The sequence below is a fragment of the Melanostigma gelatinosum genome (genome assembly GCF_949748355.1).
Source record: "Melanostigma gelatinosum genome assembly, chromosome: 2".
In the NCBI taxonomy this organism is placed as follows: domain Eukaryota; kingdom Metazoa; phylum Chordata; class Actinopteri; order Perciformes; family Zoarcidae; genus Melanostigma; species Melanostigma gelatinosum.
In genome coordinates, this window is record NC_136635.1 from 19,793,071 (window position 1) to 19,809,450 (window position 16,380).

Here is a 16,380-nt window from a genome sequence, read left to right on the forward strand (position 1 = left end):
TACTTGTTTCTTTACTATTTAGTAGAATGTACATTTCAAAACACTTCTTCCATCAGTTCAACAACAGAGGAACGTCATATTCACCACTCTGCTGTTCTGAGCTTCTCTTCTCTCGCAAAACAAATCCTGTTTTAATTCACTAAATAATTCCAGTTGTGCGGGTCACACCCCTGACACCCCCTCATTTGAAACACGGCCATTATTTTATAATGATCAACTGTAAGATTTTTCACTTCGCAAGCAGCAAAGATAGTACCTACTATTGGCAGAGCCGGCTCATAAACCTACCCTAAATGAAACGTAGTAATAAGTCAATCAACAAGTATTTTATTCACAGCAACTGTTTTAATGCAATGAAACCTTAGTATGAAGGTTCCCTTGAGAAGCACAGTTTGTTTGTTTGTTTTTGCATTTTTGTTTGGCGACGTAGAGATATGATACTGATGAAAAATGTAATGATTAATAAGCAATTCAATTAAAGCCATCGTAGCCCAAAAGAAGTTCATCCCAATGAAATGGCAGTGCAACAATCTTCAAGTAACTAGTGGCTTACACAAATTGTTTTCTGGTTTTTTTCCCCGCCCATCTTCCATCAGTCCCAGAGGGAGTGCCCTCCACTAAGGACTCATGCTTTGATGCCTTCACTTCAACCTACCACGATGTTGGTGGTGAATGGGAGCGGATGTCCGAGACAGGCTTCAAGCTGTGGTGCAGGTGCCTGGGTTTGGGAAGTGGCCACTTCAGATGCGATTCATCTAGTAAGTTTTTTGGATATTTTGTTTCCTGAAGGTACATAAGCATAGTTGGAAATAGAGTAAACTTCACCTGGTTTCTCTAATTATTACTTTGTCCATCATTAGAGTGGTGCCATGACAATGGCAACAACCATCACATTGGAGAGAAGTGGGACCGCCGCACAGACAATGGTCACTTGATGAGCTGTACTTGCTTGGGAAATGGCAAAGGAGAGTTCAAGTGTGAACCCCGTAAGGCCCTTTCAAGACCCTAAGAAATATTCTATGACTGTCTCAAAAGGATGTGAAGGAGTTGCATTTGATCCTAAACGTGCATGTACGCCCACACAGATGATTCGGTGTGCTATGATGATGGCAAAACCTACCAGGTGGGGAACCAGTGGCAGAAGGAGTACCTGGGTGCCATCTGCACCTGCACGTGCTTTGGAGGACAGCAGGTACGACGTACAAGCCTCCCTGGCGTTGGGTCTATTGTTCAGTGATACATATATTGACTCGTGATTGACTTGTGGTCCTTCTGCGAGTTAAATGACGCATGTGCGCTGGTGTGTGTTTGGTCTCATCAGGGCTGGCGATGTGAGAACTGCCGCAAACCAGGTGGTGATGTCGATGCCAGTCTGCTGCAACCTGTGAGATATGGAAACAAACTACAAGTGAGTGGAATTCATGTAAAATAATTGTGTTATTATTATTTTTTTAACAGTAATATGTTGTTTTTTAATTAGGAGCAAAGGATTTCTCAGTATTTTGTGTATACGATTTCTTTTTTTATGACATCCTACTATGACTTTAAAAAAATATTTGTATGACATAATATACTGTGACACCTTAAAGGCACACTTTTCTATGAAAAGTTTTTTATGACATGTATTAAGTCATACTATTTTTGTGTAATTTGTATATGATTTCTTTATGATATATTTTGTACGCCGTACTGTCCGAAATTTGTTTTGCCTTTTTACATACTATAGCATGAGATTTGTATGGATTACTATGACTTTACTTTTTACAACATACTATACTCTGACGTTTTATGACATTTTTATGACGCAGTATACGATGTCTTATTTGTAACATTTTGATGGCATACTATATTAGTACTTTTATGAATTGTTCATGACATACTATTCTGTGATGTTTTTATTTATTTTTGGCTCACGATACTAACTGATGAAGAGTGCTACTAAATGTAATGACAACACAGGGTTGTTTGTACGGTACCTAGGCATGTGACCTCACCTTTTTCAATTCTTCCTCCAGAATATTCATTGCCCCATCGAGTGCCTCCGACCAGACCTGCTGGCAGACGCACACTTTCCTCAAAATCCTCTGGAGTAAAGCTATGGACATCTGCTTTGCTCCCTTTTTGTCCAATTATGCACTGTCTCACCATTTAGAAGCCATACTGTCTGCGACTAAACTAACTGCCTTATGACTTTCTGACACATGTTTAGCCAAAGATGTTACACTGCCCTGCTGCCTGATCAAAGTGATCCTCATCTCAAGCCAGTCTTTTCACTGTTCACTATCAAGTCTCTAAATACATGCTCAATCGTAAAATGAAGGCTCCTGCTTTTTCCTTCTATGTGTAACATTACCCTCCTCATATTTGTGTGTACTTCAATAGAAGCAATATAGGACTTGTCATTAAACTGATTTATATACTTCTCAAATTGACATATGTTGTCCATTTAAATATTCAGAAACGCTTCCTAATCAAAGGGCAGAAACTGTCAGAAAGTAAGCACTGTGTTAAAGAATGTCAATGTAGTTATCAACAATGTTGAAATTGTCCCTGAATTTTGTGCTTTTCTTTTCTGTAGCCCATCTGTTACTGAGGGGTCACACTGTGTGTGATTGACACATTCTTATGTCTTTTTACTAATTTATCCCTTTAATCTCAATGTGTGAATGTGTGAACTGGGATGAGAGAATTTGAACTGTTCTATTTTTATACTTTGTTGTCCATGCCAATGTTGTTTCTACCTTGCGACAAAAAGAAGTCCCTTATTTGAATAAAGCAGGAGAGATCCTAAAAAGAGGTTAAAGGAATAAAAAGATCAGTGAAAAATGTCTGGGTTCAAAATGAAGCCATTTTTTAAGGTGACAAATTCAATACCGATAAAAGCATTGAGAATAACTATAAAGAAATAGACCGTCTTCTCACCGATTGTCTAGTTTACTTATGTTCATAATACAGAGGCATCAGCAATAAATTGCAATTCATAACCAGTTAGAAGTTCCTCAGAGTAATTTAGATTTCATGCTTTTTAAATACTGTCATTAAACTGTGTTTAACAAGACTGAGGCATGGCTTTGAGCTATATGCTGCTATAATCAAGCTGACAAGCGACTGCTATTATGCTGGTGTTTAGGTACAAAATTTAGCATATTCATCATCAGTTAATTTTAGCATACTAACATTTGCTAAATAGAATTAAACAATGACATATGTATAGAAATAAGTCACAGTACGACATAAAAAATGTCATACAAATATAATTCAAGCTACAAATGTCAGTATAGCACGACTGAAAGAAAAGTGTGGTATGTCCCAAAAATTCAAAGAGTTTTATAGCATTTTAAAAAAAAAGTGATGCATCAAAAATGTTAGAATGTTAAAAATAGGTCGTCATTAGAAAAGGCCTCGTATTGAATATGGGAAAAAGTCTGTTATGTCAATAAAAGGTATTTCTGAATAAAATCATAAAAGACAGCATATTATATCGGAAAAAGTCATAAAAAAAGTCCAAGTATCGGATGTAATTTTATTTATTTGTCTTATCTGGACCCTCAAATAAAGTTTGATTGTGTCAAAAGCAAAAAAAGTCAGTCATAGTTTAGTTTGTCGACAAAACTCATAAAAGTATAGAATGTCAAAGTCATAGTAGTGTCCTAAAAAGTTTGACTGAAAATAGACAAAATGTAGAACATTGAAAAAGTGAAGGAATGGATGTTAAAGAAAGTCTTTTTTTTTTTTATGTCATAGTATAATTTGTCAAAAACAGAGATAGTATATTAAAGAAAGGAATACACAAAGTATTGCTAGTGAGTAAAACAAAAATAGTATAGGATGTCAAAAAAAGTAATTCTATAGCATGTCTTTTGTTTTTGAGAGATATATATATATATATATATATATATATATAGAGAGATAGATTATATATATATATATATAGAGATAGATTATATATATATATATAGTATGACTTTGACATACAATACTGTTTTTTACGACATGCTAAACGCATGTATGACTTTTGTCACAGGTCTGGAACAGCACCGCAGTCCGCCCATTAGTGACCCCTGTACTATAGTAGAACAAGCTAAACTATGACTTTTAATATCTTTTGCGACCTACTATACTATGACTTCTTCCGACATACTACAATGTTTTGACTTTCTAATACGACTTTACCCCGAGTCCAGGTGGATGTCTGTTAAAAATTTGATGAAATTCCCTCCAGTTATTTCACGACATATTGCATTGAAGAGAATTGGACGTACAGACTGACAGAAGACAAAACCATGATCTGTCAATTAGTTTATTTCACACTGAAAAATGACTGACCTAGATTGAACAATAACAGTTACTGCATCTCTCTTTGATGTTAGGATCTCAAGTAAGGAATGTTGTTTATTAGTTACAAAACAGTGAGACCTCTACACTTCAAACATTCCTACCCTCATCATGCCAGCTAGAGTATCAATGTTAGAAAAAGAGTTTGACTCTAATGATCCCAAAGTGTTGAGGTGCTCAGTGGTGGAAGAGCCGCAGGTTGGTGTGCACCAGAGTGATGCCTTGCTCATTACAGGCATTAATCACAACTTTGTCAGCAGCTGAGCCAGCTGGAGCTGCGATGTACTTCACACCACTCTACAGACAGAAACAAAGGACCAAACGTTAGTAAAGACGTTCGGAAAGAGTCAATAGTTTCCAAAAGATGAGATTTTATAGCATACAGTGTGAGCCAAGGCATTCGGGAAAAGGTGCGTTATATTTACCATCTTGGCCCGATCTATGTTGTCTCTGAAGGGAAAGAAGGCGTCAGAGCTGACAGCCACGGCCTGCAGGGAGCTGATCCAGTTCTTCTTTTCAGTCTCCGACAGGGGCTCAGGCACCTCTTCATACTTTGACTTCCAAACTGCCAAGTCTGGGCCCTGTCAACACAAAATACAGGACATTTCACTTATTCTCAACATCTCCGACATGACATTGAACATCAGACATCACCAGCAGACTTGTGGGTCGTGTGTACGTGACGGCCACTGTGGGAACAATTTAAACGGATCCAGCAAAGTAAGGAAATAAAGTGAAATCTAATGTCGCAATAGTAGCTTTTGTTTGGTGAATAGCATTACACTACTTCACTGAATGAAAAGTCAGAATCGGTTTATTTATTGAACAAAGATGATCAGCTACTAGCCACACTAGTGCTAAGCCTGCTCTGTGGCTAAGTAGCAATATTTGTTTGCTCAAAATATATCAGTACGTGTGTCAAATCCTCTACAAACTTAACTTATGCGCTTAGAAAAATATTTTTCTGGACTCAGAAGGCCCATTGATAGAACAATCATGACTTTGGAGGCTGCTTATAAAAATAGAAAAATGTTTGATTTTTTTGACAAAAGTATCATTGCAGGTTATTTTTGTTTTACAACTAAACTGAACTGCTGAGTTATCTGAAATGTGCCCGTTGTCCATGGTTACCTCTCCAATGGTGCCGCTGACGTACTGGTCGATTGCGTTGGCCATCTCCGCTCGCTTCACACCGCTGCAAAACTTCATGCTCAGGACACTAGGGTGGTGTCTCAGCCACCAGTTATCCGCTTTGTCACCCGCCAGCCGCATGCAGTGGATACGAGACTGTTGACCGGCGCCAATACCAACAACCTGTAAAACAGACACAAGAGAAAACATTAGAGAAAGACGTGTAGCTCATCCAGATTCCTCTCTCTCCTCCTTACAGCTGCCTGTTCTTACCTGTCCATCTTTCGCGTAGCAGACAGAGTTGGACTGAGTGTACTTGACAGCAATGGTGGCCACAGCGAGGTCACGCACAGCTTCCTCCGAGAGCTTGGGGACATAGAAACGGTCAAAAAGGGTGAGCGCTCTTCATTTAGACAGAGCGATGTCAATAATTAAGTCAATAATTAAATTAGAAATGGCAAAGCAGGATGAGAAAGTAAACGCACGACAGTGACTCACCGAGCCTTCGGAAACCACGTTGCTGAAGAATTCCGTGTTGATCAGAGCGCCATTCCTCTTTTGTTTGAGATGGAGACCGAACAACACTCTCACCTCAGCCTCATCAGGCTCGTAGTCTGCGTCCATCTTGGAGAAATAAAATATGCTCCAATTGTAACAATCCTTATGTACAAATACAAAAATCATAATTTAAAAAAATAAAATAAATAAATGCTCTCACCTGAAGCACACAGTAGTTGCCATTCTTCTTTTTGGAGAGGATCTTGAGCGCCTCCTCATCGTACCCAGGAGCAATGATACCATCGGACACCTGAGAGCAAGCGAATGGAATCATGGGTCAGCTAAGTATTGCTCCAACAAAAAAAAAATCTTTTTCATTTGTTCAATGAAACAGTTTTACCTCTCTTGATATAATCTTGGCAGTGGGAACGTCACACACGTCGGACACAGCAATGAAGTCTCCAAAAGACGACATTCGGTCTGAACCCCTCGCCCTGGCGTAGGCCGTGGCCAGCGGGGTGAGTTCCTTCAGCATGTCATGCACCATGCACACTTTGGCTTCCTCCTCCGTCAGAGCAACTCCTACTGCAGCGCCTTCAGAGGAAACGTGAAAACAGTCATTTTCACATTCAAGGCACTAAATTCTACATCAAAGAGTGCGTCCGCGTGCCTCCTTTCGTCTTACCAGCAGGGCTGACGTGCTTGAAGGAGGCGGCCGCAGCCATGCCGAGGGCGCTCTTTAACTCTCGGACCAGCTGCCAGGCGTTCAGAGCGTCACACAGGTTGATGAAGCCGGGGGAACCGTTGACCACTGAGAGGGGGTAAAAGTAATACCGTTTCAGGATAAATGTATAGTTCTCTCCATCTACTACGGTCATATTTCTTGGATCAACTGTTCTCCGGCATGGGGGGGGGGGGGGGCTATTGGCAGGGCATCAGTCAAAATCCCTGCCCTACCTTTGAGCGGCAGGGCTGGGCGCAGCGTGTAGAGTTGGGCGGGTGCTTGGTGAGGGTTCATGCCGTAGCGCAGAGGCAGCTGGGAAACACCGCGGCTGTACTGTCCACGAAAGTAGTCAGAGATGGCCTCGTCGTACTGCGCTGTGTGTGTGAAGGCCTGAAGAGCAAAGCACACCAAATACACTGATGACCAAAAAAACCCCACACGATTACATCATCTTCCAATGTGTACCAAAGCCAGAGTAATAAACTCCAAACGCATTTACAATTTGTCACAATAATTTAAAAATGAGTAATGAGTATTTTTCTGCATTATTCAGACTTTACCCCAAAGCAACAATGTCTGAGCTTAAACAGATCTATTCAACTCAGTCAGACTACAAGTCATGAGGTTAAACTAAACACACATTTCAACACTTGTGATAGAAAGCCTCCTCCGGACTTTGTCTTGCACTGGCCCTCACCGCCACGCAAACACCATCAACATGAATAAATACAGAGAGAAACTCAATACGCTGACCTAAAAAGGAGAATTCTCTCAACTGAGTGATGTGATAAACATTTATTATATGAACTGACTTTTGCCTCAGAACCCTCTTGGTATTTCCTCATGTTTTGTAAGAATCTAACAGGTTGCTGTTGTGCAATTATCAAGACCTGCTCATACCTTAAATAAGCTACAAGGTAAGATTCACCTCTTCTTCTTAAACAGTCTGTCCCACAATAGAGATTAGACTGGACCAAGTGCAGACAGTGGCGGGGTTACCGGATGTTTGAGGAAAATGTGATTAGAAGATCGAGGCCGATAGAAACACACAATTTAAGTCCTTCCCACTTTGAAAAGCCACTTTCAAAATGTTCAGCTCGGGATCATGACAAAGGACATCAGGTGTGTCCTCTCGCGTTGCATGAAGCTCATAAGCCGATCAGGATTTCCCAAAGCCAACGATGAAATATTCAACCAGCTCGTTTAGTCAGAATAGAGTCCAGAACTCACAGATACTCAAATCTACCGTCACAGAAAACAAGCAAAAGTTATCAGTCAGAACGGTCACCCTGAATGTGCCAGTCTACAAACTCAGTTCATGCACACACAAGATACACATGAAAGGAAGACGGTACTTTGAGGGCCAGAGTCTTTCGGGTTTCCAGGGTTGTGTCTTTGTCTCCTGAACTCTCCATCTCCTTGGCAACCACCGAATAGTCAGCAGGATCACACAGTACGGTGACCCGAGCGTGATTCTTGGCCGCTGCTCGCAACAGAGTTACGCCACCTGAGAAGAAAGAGAAACATGGGAATAATCATAGTTTTTCTTAATGCAATGTGACGCATCCATCTTTGGATAGTTTACTACATGCACACATCTCACCGATATCGATCTGCTCCACAGCATCTTCCACCGCAACACTCGGGTTGGAGACGGTCTTCACAAACGGGTAGAGGTTGCACACAACCACTCTGAAAACGAGCAAACACAGAATGATTATGCTCAATACACGTACTTATATTATATACATATGAACAACAATACTTCCATTCAGGGAGACTTTAACTTCTATTTCTTCAATCCACTGAGTTCATCTCTGAACGCTGCATGAAAAGAGACACTCGCGCCTCTCTAGAGTTTGATGAGAGGAACTAATCCTCCCACACTGAAGTCAGGACTTTCTGCAAGAATGACTCAAATTGATACGCTTGCTTTTATACACTTTGAACCTTTTATTTGGGAAAAACTACAGGATTTTCTGTCCCACAACCTAGCTGCTAGGGCAGGGATTCCCAAAGTGTGGTGCGTGCACCCCTGGGGGTGTGCGAGCTGCCTCTAGGGGGTGCGCGAGAGGAAAAGTGTAATGGCGTCTGATGGTGTCATAATAGGGCTGGGCGATAAATCGATTTAATCGATTAATTCGAATGTGTGCTTTAAGGCGATGTGTTTTATTGAAAATCGAGAAAATCGCCCCCACCCCTTTTTCCCGTAGTAGAGTGCGCGCGCATTGTTTACAAACTAAAACAATGGCGGCCAGCAGCTTCACTGCTGGCCGCCGCCGCCGCCACCTCACAACAACAACCCAGCATTTTGGAGACATTCACCAACTGTACTCCGCATGAGAAGAAGAGTGCCCGGTGGAAAGCCATCACGGATGCAGTCGCGATGTATATCGCAAAAGATATGGTGCCCATATACACCGTGGAAAAGCCGGGGTTTATTCACCGTCTCAAAGCTTTGGACCCCAGGTACGTGCTACCAAGCCGTAAACATTTTTCTGACGTTGCCTTGCCTCGGCTGTACAATAGTACACGCCAAAGGATCTCTGCGGAGCTGGAGGGGATGTCATTCTACTCCGCAACAACTGACCTGTGGTCCAGCAGGTTGACCCAGACACCGATCCACTTGACTGGTGGAAGCGTCACCAACTTAACTTTCCAAGGCTAAGTACTTTAGCAAAGAAATACCTCTCTGTGCCAGCTACAAGTGCCCCCTCTGAGAGGCTTTTCAGTGTGTGGGGGGGGGCATTGTTACATGCCACCGTGCATGCCTGAAGCCAGAGGTAGTAGACAGGCTTGTCTTCCTGGCAAAAAATATTTAGAAAAAACATGCACTACTGTTTAATACTGTTGGTTATGTTGTGAATGCACTTGATTTTGTTTACATGCACTTATTTACTGTGCAAAATATGTTATGTTGATGTTAGATCAGATGTTGCACTTTTGAAAATGTGAATGTTAAAGGGTCATATACATTTTATTTCATGCTGTGTTTGTATCAGTGTATTCAGTTAGAAAAGCTTACTGTAAAAAGTTACATTTGCACAGTTGTTTACAATGGAAGGCTACTATTTAATGCCATTTAATGTTATGTTTAATTTAATTTTATATTTAAATGATTCAGGCAAACAAAAGAGTGACCAAATACTTTTTGTATACTACAGGCACCTTTCTACAATGTTCAGGTTTTGTTTGCACTTTATTTTTATCAACCTACTTGGGAAAATCATCACAAAATAAAAGAAAAAATTGTTTTCAACAGCTTCTGTCATCTGCAAAAAATTTTGGGGGAAAAAAATCGATTTAAATCGTGAATCGGATTTTTTGTAAAAAAATCGGAGATTTTTTTTTTAGGCCATATCGCCCAGCCCTATGTCATAATATTAAATATTTTAAAAAAAAATTAATTTAAAAAGTGGGATTTTTCACAAAATAAAAACATGAATTATAGAAATCCCCTTTGTAAGATTTAAAATTAAAAACGTACAATTTAATGAATGCACTTGAGCTCCTTCCGGCAGTCTTGCCGCCTGCCGCACACACGAGCCAGCCTAGCTTGTGCAGCTAACAGCGATCTTCATGCATTCAGCAACATTCATGCAAATATGCTAAACTGGCTGAAATCGGGGAAACTGTCACACGGGAGTCTGAAATCGGGAGCACATCGGCCCATCGCGGAGTCAAGGTGAAAAAAAAGAGGAAACGAGGGTGAGCGTCAGACTGGGAAAAAAAAGAGGGAAAATTATGAAAAGTATCTGTGTCTGGGCTTCACTTGGATTGGCAACGCAGATTCCCCAAAGCCACAGTGCGTGGTGTGCAGTGAGGTTCTGGCTAACAGTCTGAAGCTCTTATTTACGTCGCCACCTGAACACCAAGCATGCCAGTGCAAGTCAAAAGCCCCTTACATTGTTTATATCGAAATTGGAGGAGTTACAAACACCAGCCAAACACAACTGCAGTCTCATTCATGTGTTGGGTCTATAAATGACGCACTACGGGCTTCATATCTGGTTACAGAATAGCGAGAAAGGGGCTACCGCACACAATCGCCGAAGACGTGAGCTTGCCAGCTGCCAGAGAGATGGTGGAATGTATGATTGGGGGGAAAGAAGCAAACAAGTTGGACATGATCCCGGTGTCCAACAACACTGTGTCGCGCCGCATCGATGCTTTGTCCGAAGACATCCTGGCTTCATTAGTCGCTCATTAATTGTAAATTAAATGTGATAATCTGCCTCTGAGCCTGTGCGTGTGTGCTCGCCATCCTGATTGCTCTTTAAAAGTGACGCCTTGTGTAACTGAAAGTTATTGAAACTTTGTTGCAGTGTTTCAGGGCGTTTTCACACCGGGTTTCGTTACATTTTCCAATGACAAAACTGCAAAAACCTGATCTAATCATCCCATTCTTCTTCTTGTGCTGATAAATGAGAGTGACAGGACAAGCTTGAAGCCGGCGCAGCAGCCTGCCAATAAACCAGCTGCTAATCAATTACACGTGCGTCCTAATGGGACAGCACCAGTCCATCCTCTAACCCGGCTTGTGATCTGCCACAGGTCACGCGCACTTTGAAGGAATTATTCAACCCTTTCGCCCCTCGACTGTAAATAAATATCCACCATGTCTTTACAATGACGACAGTTATATGAATGAATATGAATTTCTGTGTTTGCCGTGCTTCTCTCACCTGACGAGGCTGTAGCCCAGCTTCTCCATATCTGCAGTGTCAGTGGGGGTTTTCCTGGCCAGGATACCTCCATGGACAGCGGGGTGCAGGGTCTTCACTCTGCCCCCCAGCATCTCTGGATGTCCAGTCAGCTCAGACACATCCCTGACACACAGCAGAGACACCGACAGGTCAGACAGGACAGGACAGGACACCCCCCCCCCCCCCCATGGGAAGCTGCTACGATTTAGTGAACAAACACTGGATTGAAGTTGCATTTCAAAGACTGCTTCAGCACCCACCTGACAGCCAGCCCAGCATCACGCAGGGCTTTGGCTGTGCCACCCGATGCGACCAGAGACAGTCCGACATCCACCAGCCCCTTAGCAAAGTCCACCAGCCCAGTTTTGTCGGACACACTCAAAAGTGCTGCAAGGACAGATAAAGACACTTATTAACAAACATCTTCATGCACTGGTGCATTCACAAAAGAGAAGTTTAAACGAGGTAAAGGCGACCACGTTGGCTAATGTTAGCCAGCGAGCTAGCATCCTGATGTCGCAGAACAAAACTTCATATTGACCGCAGCGAGTCGCGTGAACCTGAAGGGAAACTCTCACCGAGCTCTGAGGAGGCCATGCTGACGGTGCCGAGTCTGTAAAGAGAGTTATCTTCTGCCTCAACTCGCTTTAACCAGCAAACTGCAAGACTGTGGAGGATGAGACAAATTCACTCGTATTTCAATGCTTCATCATGCGCTTCAAAACTATGAAGTCCCGCCCTGCTGAGGTCGGCCCGCCCCTCTGACACACAAGCGCACCCAAAAAGAGCCACACGGCGCAGGGAATGCGCAGTTTCATCCGCCAAAAAGAACAATATTCAGGAAGTAATAGTACAATAATAGTGCTAATAATAATACATAAAGGTATCTGCAATGCATTTATGGCTTATCTCTAATTACATTCTGACATGTAAGAATGAACAATTGAGTTAACATGAGAATTAAATACAGGCCGAACTTATATCTTTATATGCTGATGTTGAATGTGTTTAAATGAAGAGTTAACACGTTTACATTGACATAATCGATGTAGGTCTAACCCAAACCAGTTATAATCCAATTTTAAGATATCTCAATTGTCTTTTAATACGACTAGAATAATAATTTACTCTATCACATCTAAAAATAATTTACTCTATATTTTAGGAAGCTTCATGAAAACCAAAAAGCTGCAGAAACCACAGAGCTTTTAGGAAACAGTAGACCAAATTGCGTCACCTTGACTGAAGTATTACCTGCACGATCATATGTCGGTCTTTCGCTTATATATTTGAACTCTGTTAAAGATTTGAGTCAAATCAGGCGAAGTGTCTTCTTTTTCTTTGCCACGAGAGGGCAGACATGGACCATGTTCATACTGCGAGACAACAATTATATATTTTATATTCATCATTTATCCACACCCGCACATGGTAAACGTTAATGACAATACAGTCTGAGATGTATGTGCAGAGCTGGGTCGGTACCATTTTTGATACAGCTCTACTATCTTTTTTAAAGGTATTTTTCTATTCATGTTATATGTTGTCTTTTGTTTTAACCTGCACTATTTTTGTTTAGATCTCATTTTGGCTTCATACACATTTAAGGAGCATTATTGGCAGAGGGCTGAGATTTGAGATTTGAATTGCCAACGCCTGCTTCTGTAATTGTTGTGCATATGATGAATAAACAACTTGAAATTGAGACTTTTGAGAGGTTTTGTGGATATTGTATTATTTAATCTTTGGTGCACTTGTTTATGAAAAACCCTCAAATTTAAGTCAAAAGACTTTGTTCATTCTTTATTGAAGATTGATTTGAATAACAGACTGTAGTTGTAATGTTTTCGTGGTAAGATATTTTTGCTCAACAGCAGATCTGAAGGCTACATTGACACCAAGAAAGGCCACGAACATCATCACTTTGTCCACAATAATTGGTAAAACACCTGTAACAGGCGTTTCCCGCAGCAGTTAATGACGCGTATGAATACACGCTACGCCTTTTCAATAAACTTTATTGGCAAAAAACGGTGTCTTTTTCCTGCTTTGGAACAGCGTTTTAAATCGGACAGATGTGAATTTATTGGGCTCCGTCACTCGCCCATTAGTTAAGTGACAGGACAGGGCCCGGGGAAAACCTGCACCAATACGTGTGATTGCGTTAAAAGATCGCACAATCTGTTCATATTTACGTAATGAGTCCGACATTTTGCTGATTGATTAAACTACGGGGTGTAAATATGTTGCAGGGCACCGTGATTTACAATCCAACAAAGCACAAAAAGAGGCCGATTTATTTGTTCAACTATGAAAATGCGAGTTTCTGGTAACCGCTCTGTTTGGGGGGCCGAGGTGACATCTCAGGGGCGAGCTGAGTGACGCAATAGACGGTGAAACGTCATTGTAGAAAGACGCAGGCTTCTTATTGGTTACAAAAAAGAAAGAGGCGGTGAGGCCGTCAGCACTTTAGTCGGGCTGGCTGTCGATAAAACTGACAGCATTATCAGCAGCAACATAATTTACGCGGGGAATTTTTAATCAACATGACTGGTGTATTCAGATTAAATTAGAAGAGAAACGGAATCAATGACCTCCATATATTGCTGCGCTGCTTTATCAATTAGCTGTGATTTTTTGCTCTGAGGGTCATAAAAACAGGCCAAATGCTATTTGTCGTGCAGCTGACAAGTCACACAACTAAATTAGCTCCTATTGATTCGCATGATTTTTCATCAGCCAAATTAAAAGCTGCAGTTTAATTGAGGATAAGCCTGCAAGTTTGTTATGTATTATATTCACCCCCATGAAATCAAGTCTGAAAAAAGTTCAATGAAAACTCCTTTAAAGTCCTTTGAGTTAACTGGAAGCGTTAATGTGGTGAATTGAACAGAGTATTTGATGCTGCTGCTTCCGGCCTTAACCAGGTTGGTTAAAAGTGTACTGTCACAATTACTGAAAGTTTGGATTATTATGGTTATCCCAGAGCATTTCTAATGGTGTAATCTACATTTCCCCATCCTTCTGTATAGCTTTTCTTCACTTAAAAAAAACAACGAAAAAAGAATGTCATGCACTATTTTGTTAGCTGTGCTTGTCTCTATATTATTCAAATTGTGTCACAAATTGGAAGACGAGTTAACCAAAATGTTGAACTCATATATTCATATAACAGATTCAAAAATGTGATAGCACGTGTGTGATATGTGCACAAACTGTAGCGTAGAGAGCAATAACATGTTAATAAAATGGCAATATTTGGTCATCATTTTTAAATAGACGATCATTTGTCACAAATGTTGGCCAAATTCCCAGCCATCAACATTTGTGACCTTATAAAAAAATAGATACTGTGGTGGCACTGTGTTTGGTAACAGATATCAACATATAATATTCAATAAACTAAACACATTTTTCACTGGCGATATAGTTGAAACAGAACATGATCCTCCAAATTCAACAACAAAATATGTTACCTGCATAACTGCATAATATTGATTGCATGGAAAAGAAGACAAAAATACAAATACAAGTGAAATGTTAGTGATACACATATAGTCTTTAATGTAAGCGGGTGATCTTGCATTCAAAGTTAAAAGCATTTTATACTCAAATGATAGCACATCATCGTATTTGCCCAAATCGTCAGATAACAGAGCCATCAAACTACTAAACCACTGACCAATAAAAGTATCTCAGATTCCCTTTTATACAATACACTTTTTAAAAAGTGCATCGACTTTTTTCTCTTCATTTTGTGCCCATTCAGCTGAAATCAATGTCTAAGGACCGAATCGAGAAACCTTCATCTGCCAGCTGCATTGACAGGAAACCTGTGAAGAGTGATACTTTTAATTCTTTAAGCGGAAGCCATCTAATAAAGTCTCTACATTGAGACTCTTAACACTTTCTTATTGTTTTGAGCAGAACACATGCGCTAGTCTCCACTAAAAGTCCCATCAGTGTTTAAATGCACTTCCAATCATTACAGAGGGGTGTGAGTGTGTGTCCATAGTTCAGAATGCATTTAATCACGATATAAACATGTGACATGTGGTCTGAGAAGGGGCCAAATGACACCATACTGCATGTCCTCCAATCTGCTCTTTAATCACAACCCTTACATGGGTGGCCATTAAAACGCTCCGTCGCAGTTGCAGTTACACACACTCATCATGCTGTTGCACTTGGAAATTAAAATGGGCCTGTGTGACATCACCATCAGGCTTTTGATGGCTTTACTTCCTCTTCATTAACTTAATTATTTGGCCATCAGTAAACCCCACAGAGTAATTAATATCTGAGCGCTTTTGTAATAAATTTTAAGTATGAACTGAGAATTGCTTTCGCTTTGCTTTGCTGTACCAGAGGCAGCGCGGTGGCTGTGAACGGAAATGAAAGAAGTTGAAGGAGATGTGGACACAAGGAGTTTTTCTTCTGTTATGTCGGATATAACCTTTGTGGTATTCCTTTCTTTTGATCAAGTCACAAGTTTTGTCTTAATACGACTTTTTATGTATGTCTGTCGGTCCACTTTGGTCCAGATTGAAATACCTCCACATCTATTGAATGGATTGCCATGACATGTTGTTTAGACATTCATGGTCCCCAGAGGATGAATCCCAATGACCCTGGTGGTCCTCTGACTTGTCATTTAGCTCCATCAGACAAAAATGTATTTGGTTTATCACCAAATACCTGCAAAACTTGAGATTCCCATCAGCCTCAACTGCACTTTGTGTGTAGTGCTAATTAAGATGCCAAGATGGTGAACATTATACTTGCTAAACATAAGCATGTCAGCATTATTGATACGCTAATCTGGAACATGGATCAACAATGCAGACTTTTTTCAGTTCTTTTTTTTATTTTGCTCTATTTGTTGTATTTCACAGTTACACCACAAACACGTTTCAGATAAATACATGTGCGATTCATCTTTGCAATCATTTAAATAAATTAAGTTAATTTACACGTAAGTGACAC

At 40.7% G+C, this 16,380-nt stretch overlaps 2 protein-coding genes across 2 annotated transcripts in view; one reads left to right on the forward strand and one right to left on the reverse strand.

Moving 5' to 3' along the window:
* The window catches only part of LOC306790289 (fibronectin-like), a 21,054-nt gene extending 17,821 nt beyond the window's left edge, over positions 1–3,233 (forward strand). Inside the window, 5 exon segments of the mRNA XM_079286465.1 lie at positions 597–758; positions 861–986; positions 1,086–1,192; positions 1,322–1,408; positions 2,016–3,233. Of these exon segments, the coding sequence (XP_079142591.1) occupies positions 597–758; positions 861–986; positions 1,086–1,192; positions 1,322–1,408; positions 2,016–2,093 (560 nt within the window). The 3' untranslated portion in view covers positions 2,094–3,233.
* Positions 3,234–4,286: 1,053 nt separating this feature from the next.
* On the reverse strand, positions 4,287–12,110 carry atic (5-aminoimidazole-4-carboxamide ribonucleotide formyltransferase/IMP cyclohydrolase). The gene is made up of 14 exons (XM_079285577.1): positions 11,973–12,110; positions 11,655–11,781; positions 11,374–11,517; positions 8,292–8,380; positions 8,044–8,195; positions 6,922–7,078; positions 6,650–6,775; positions 6,365–6,558; positions 6,185–6,274; positions 5,965–6,090; positions 5,740–5,832; positions 5,467–5,649; positions 4,761–4,916; positions 4,287–4,632 (listed from the first exon to the last, which is right to left on the reverse strand). The coding sequence occupies exons 1-14, from the start codon at positions 11,989–11,991 to the stop codon at positions 4,513–4,515; spliced, it is 1,776 nt and encodes a 591-aa protein (XP_079141703.1). The 5' UTR covers positions 11,992–12,110; the 3' UTR covers positions 4,287–4,512.
* Positions 12,111–16,380: the final 4,270 nt, after the last annotated feature.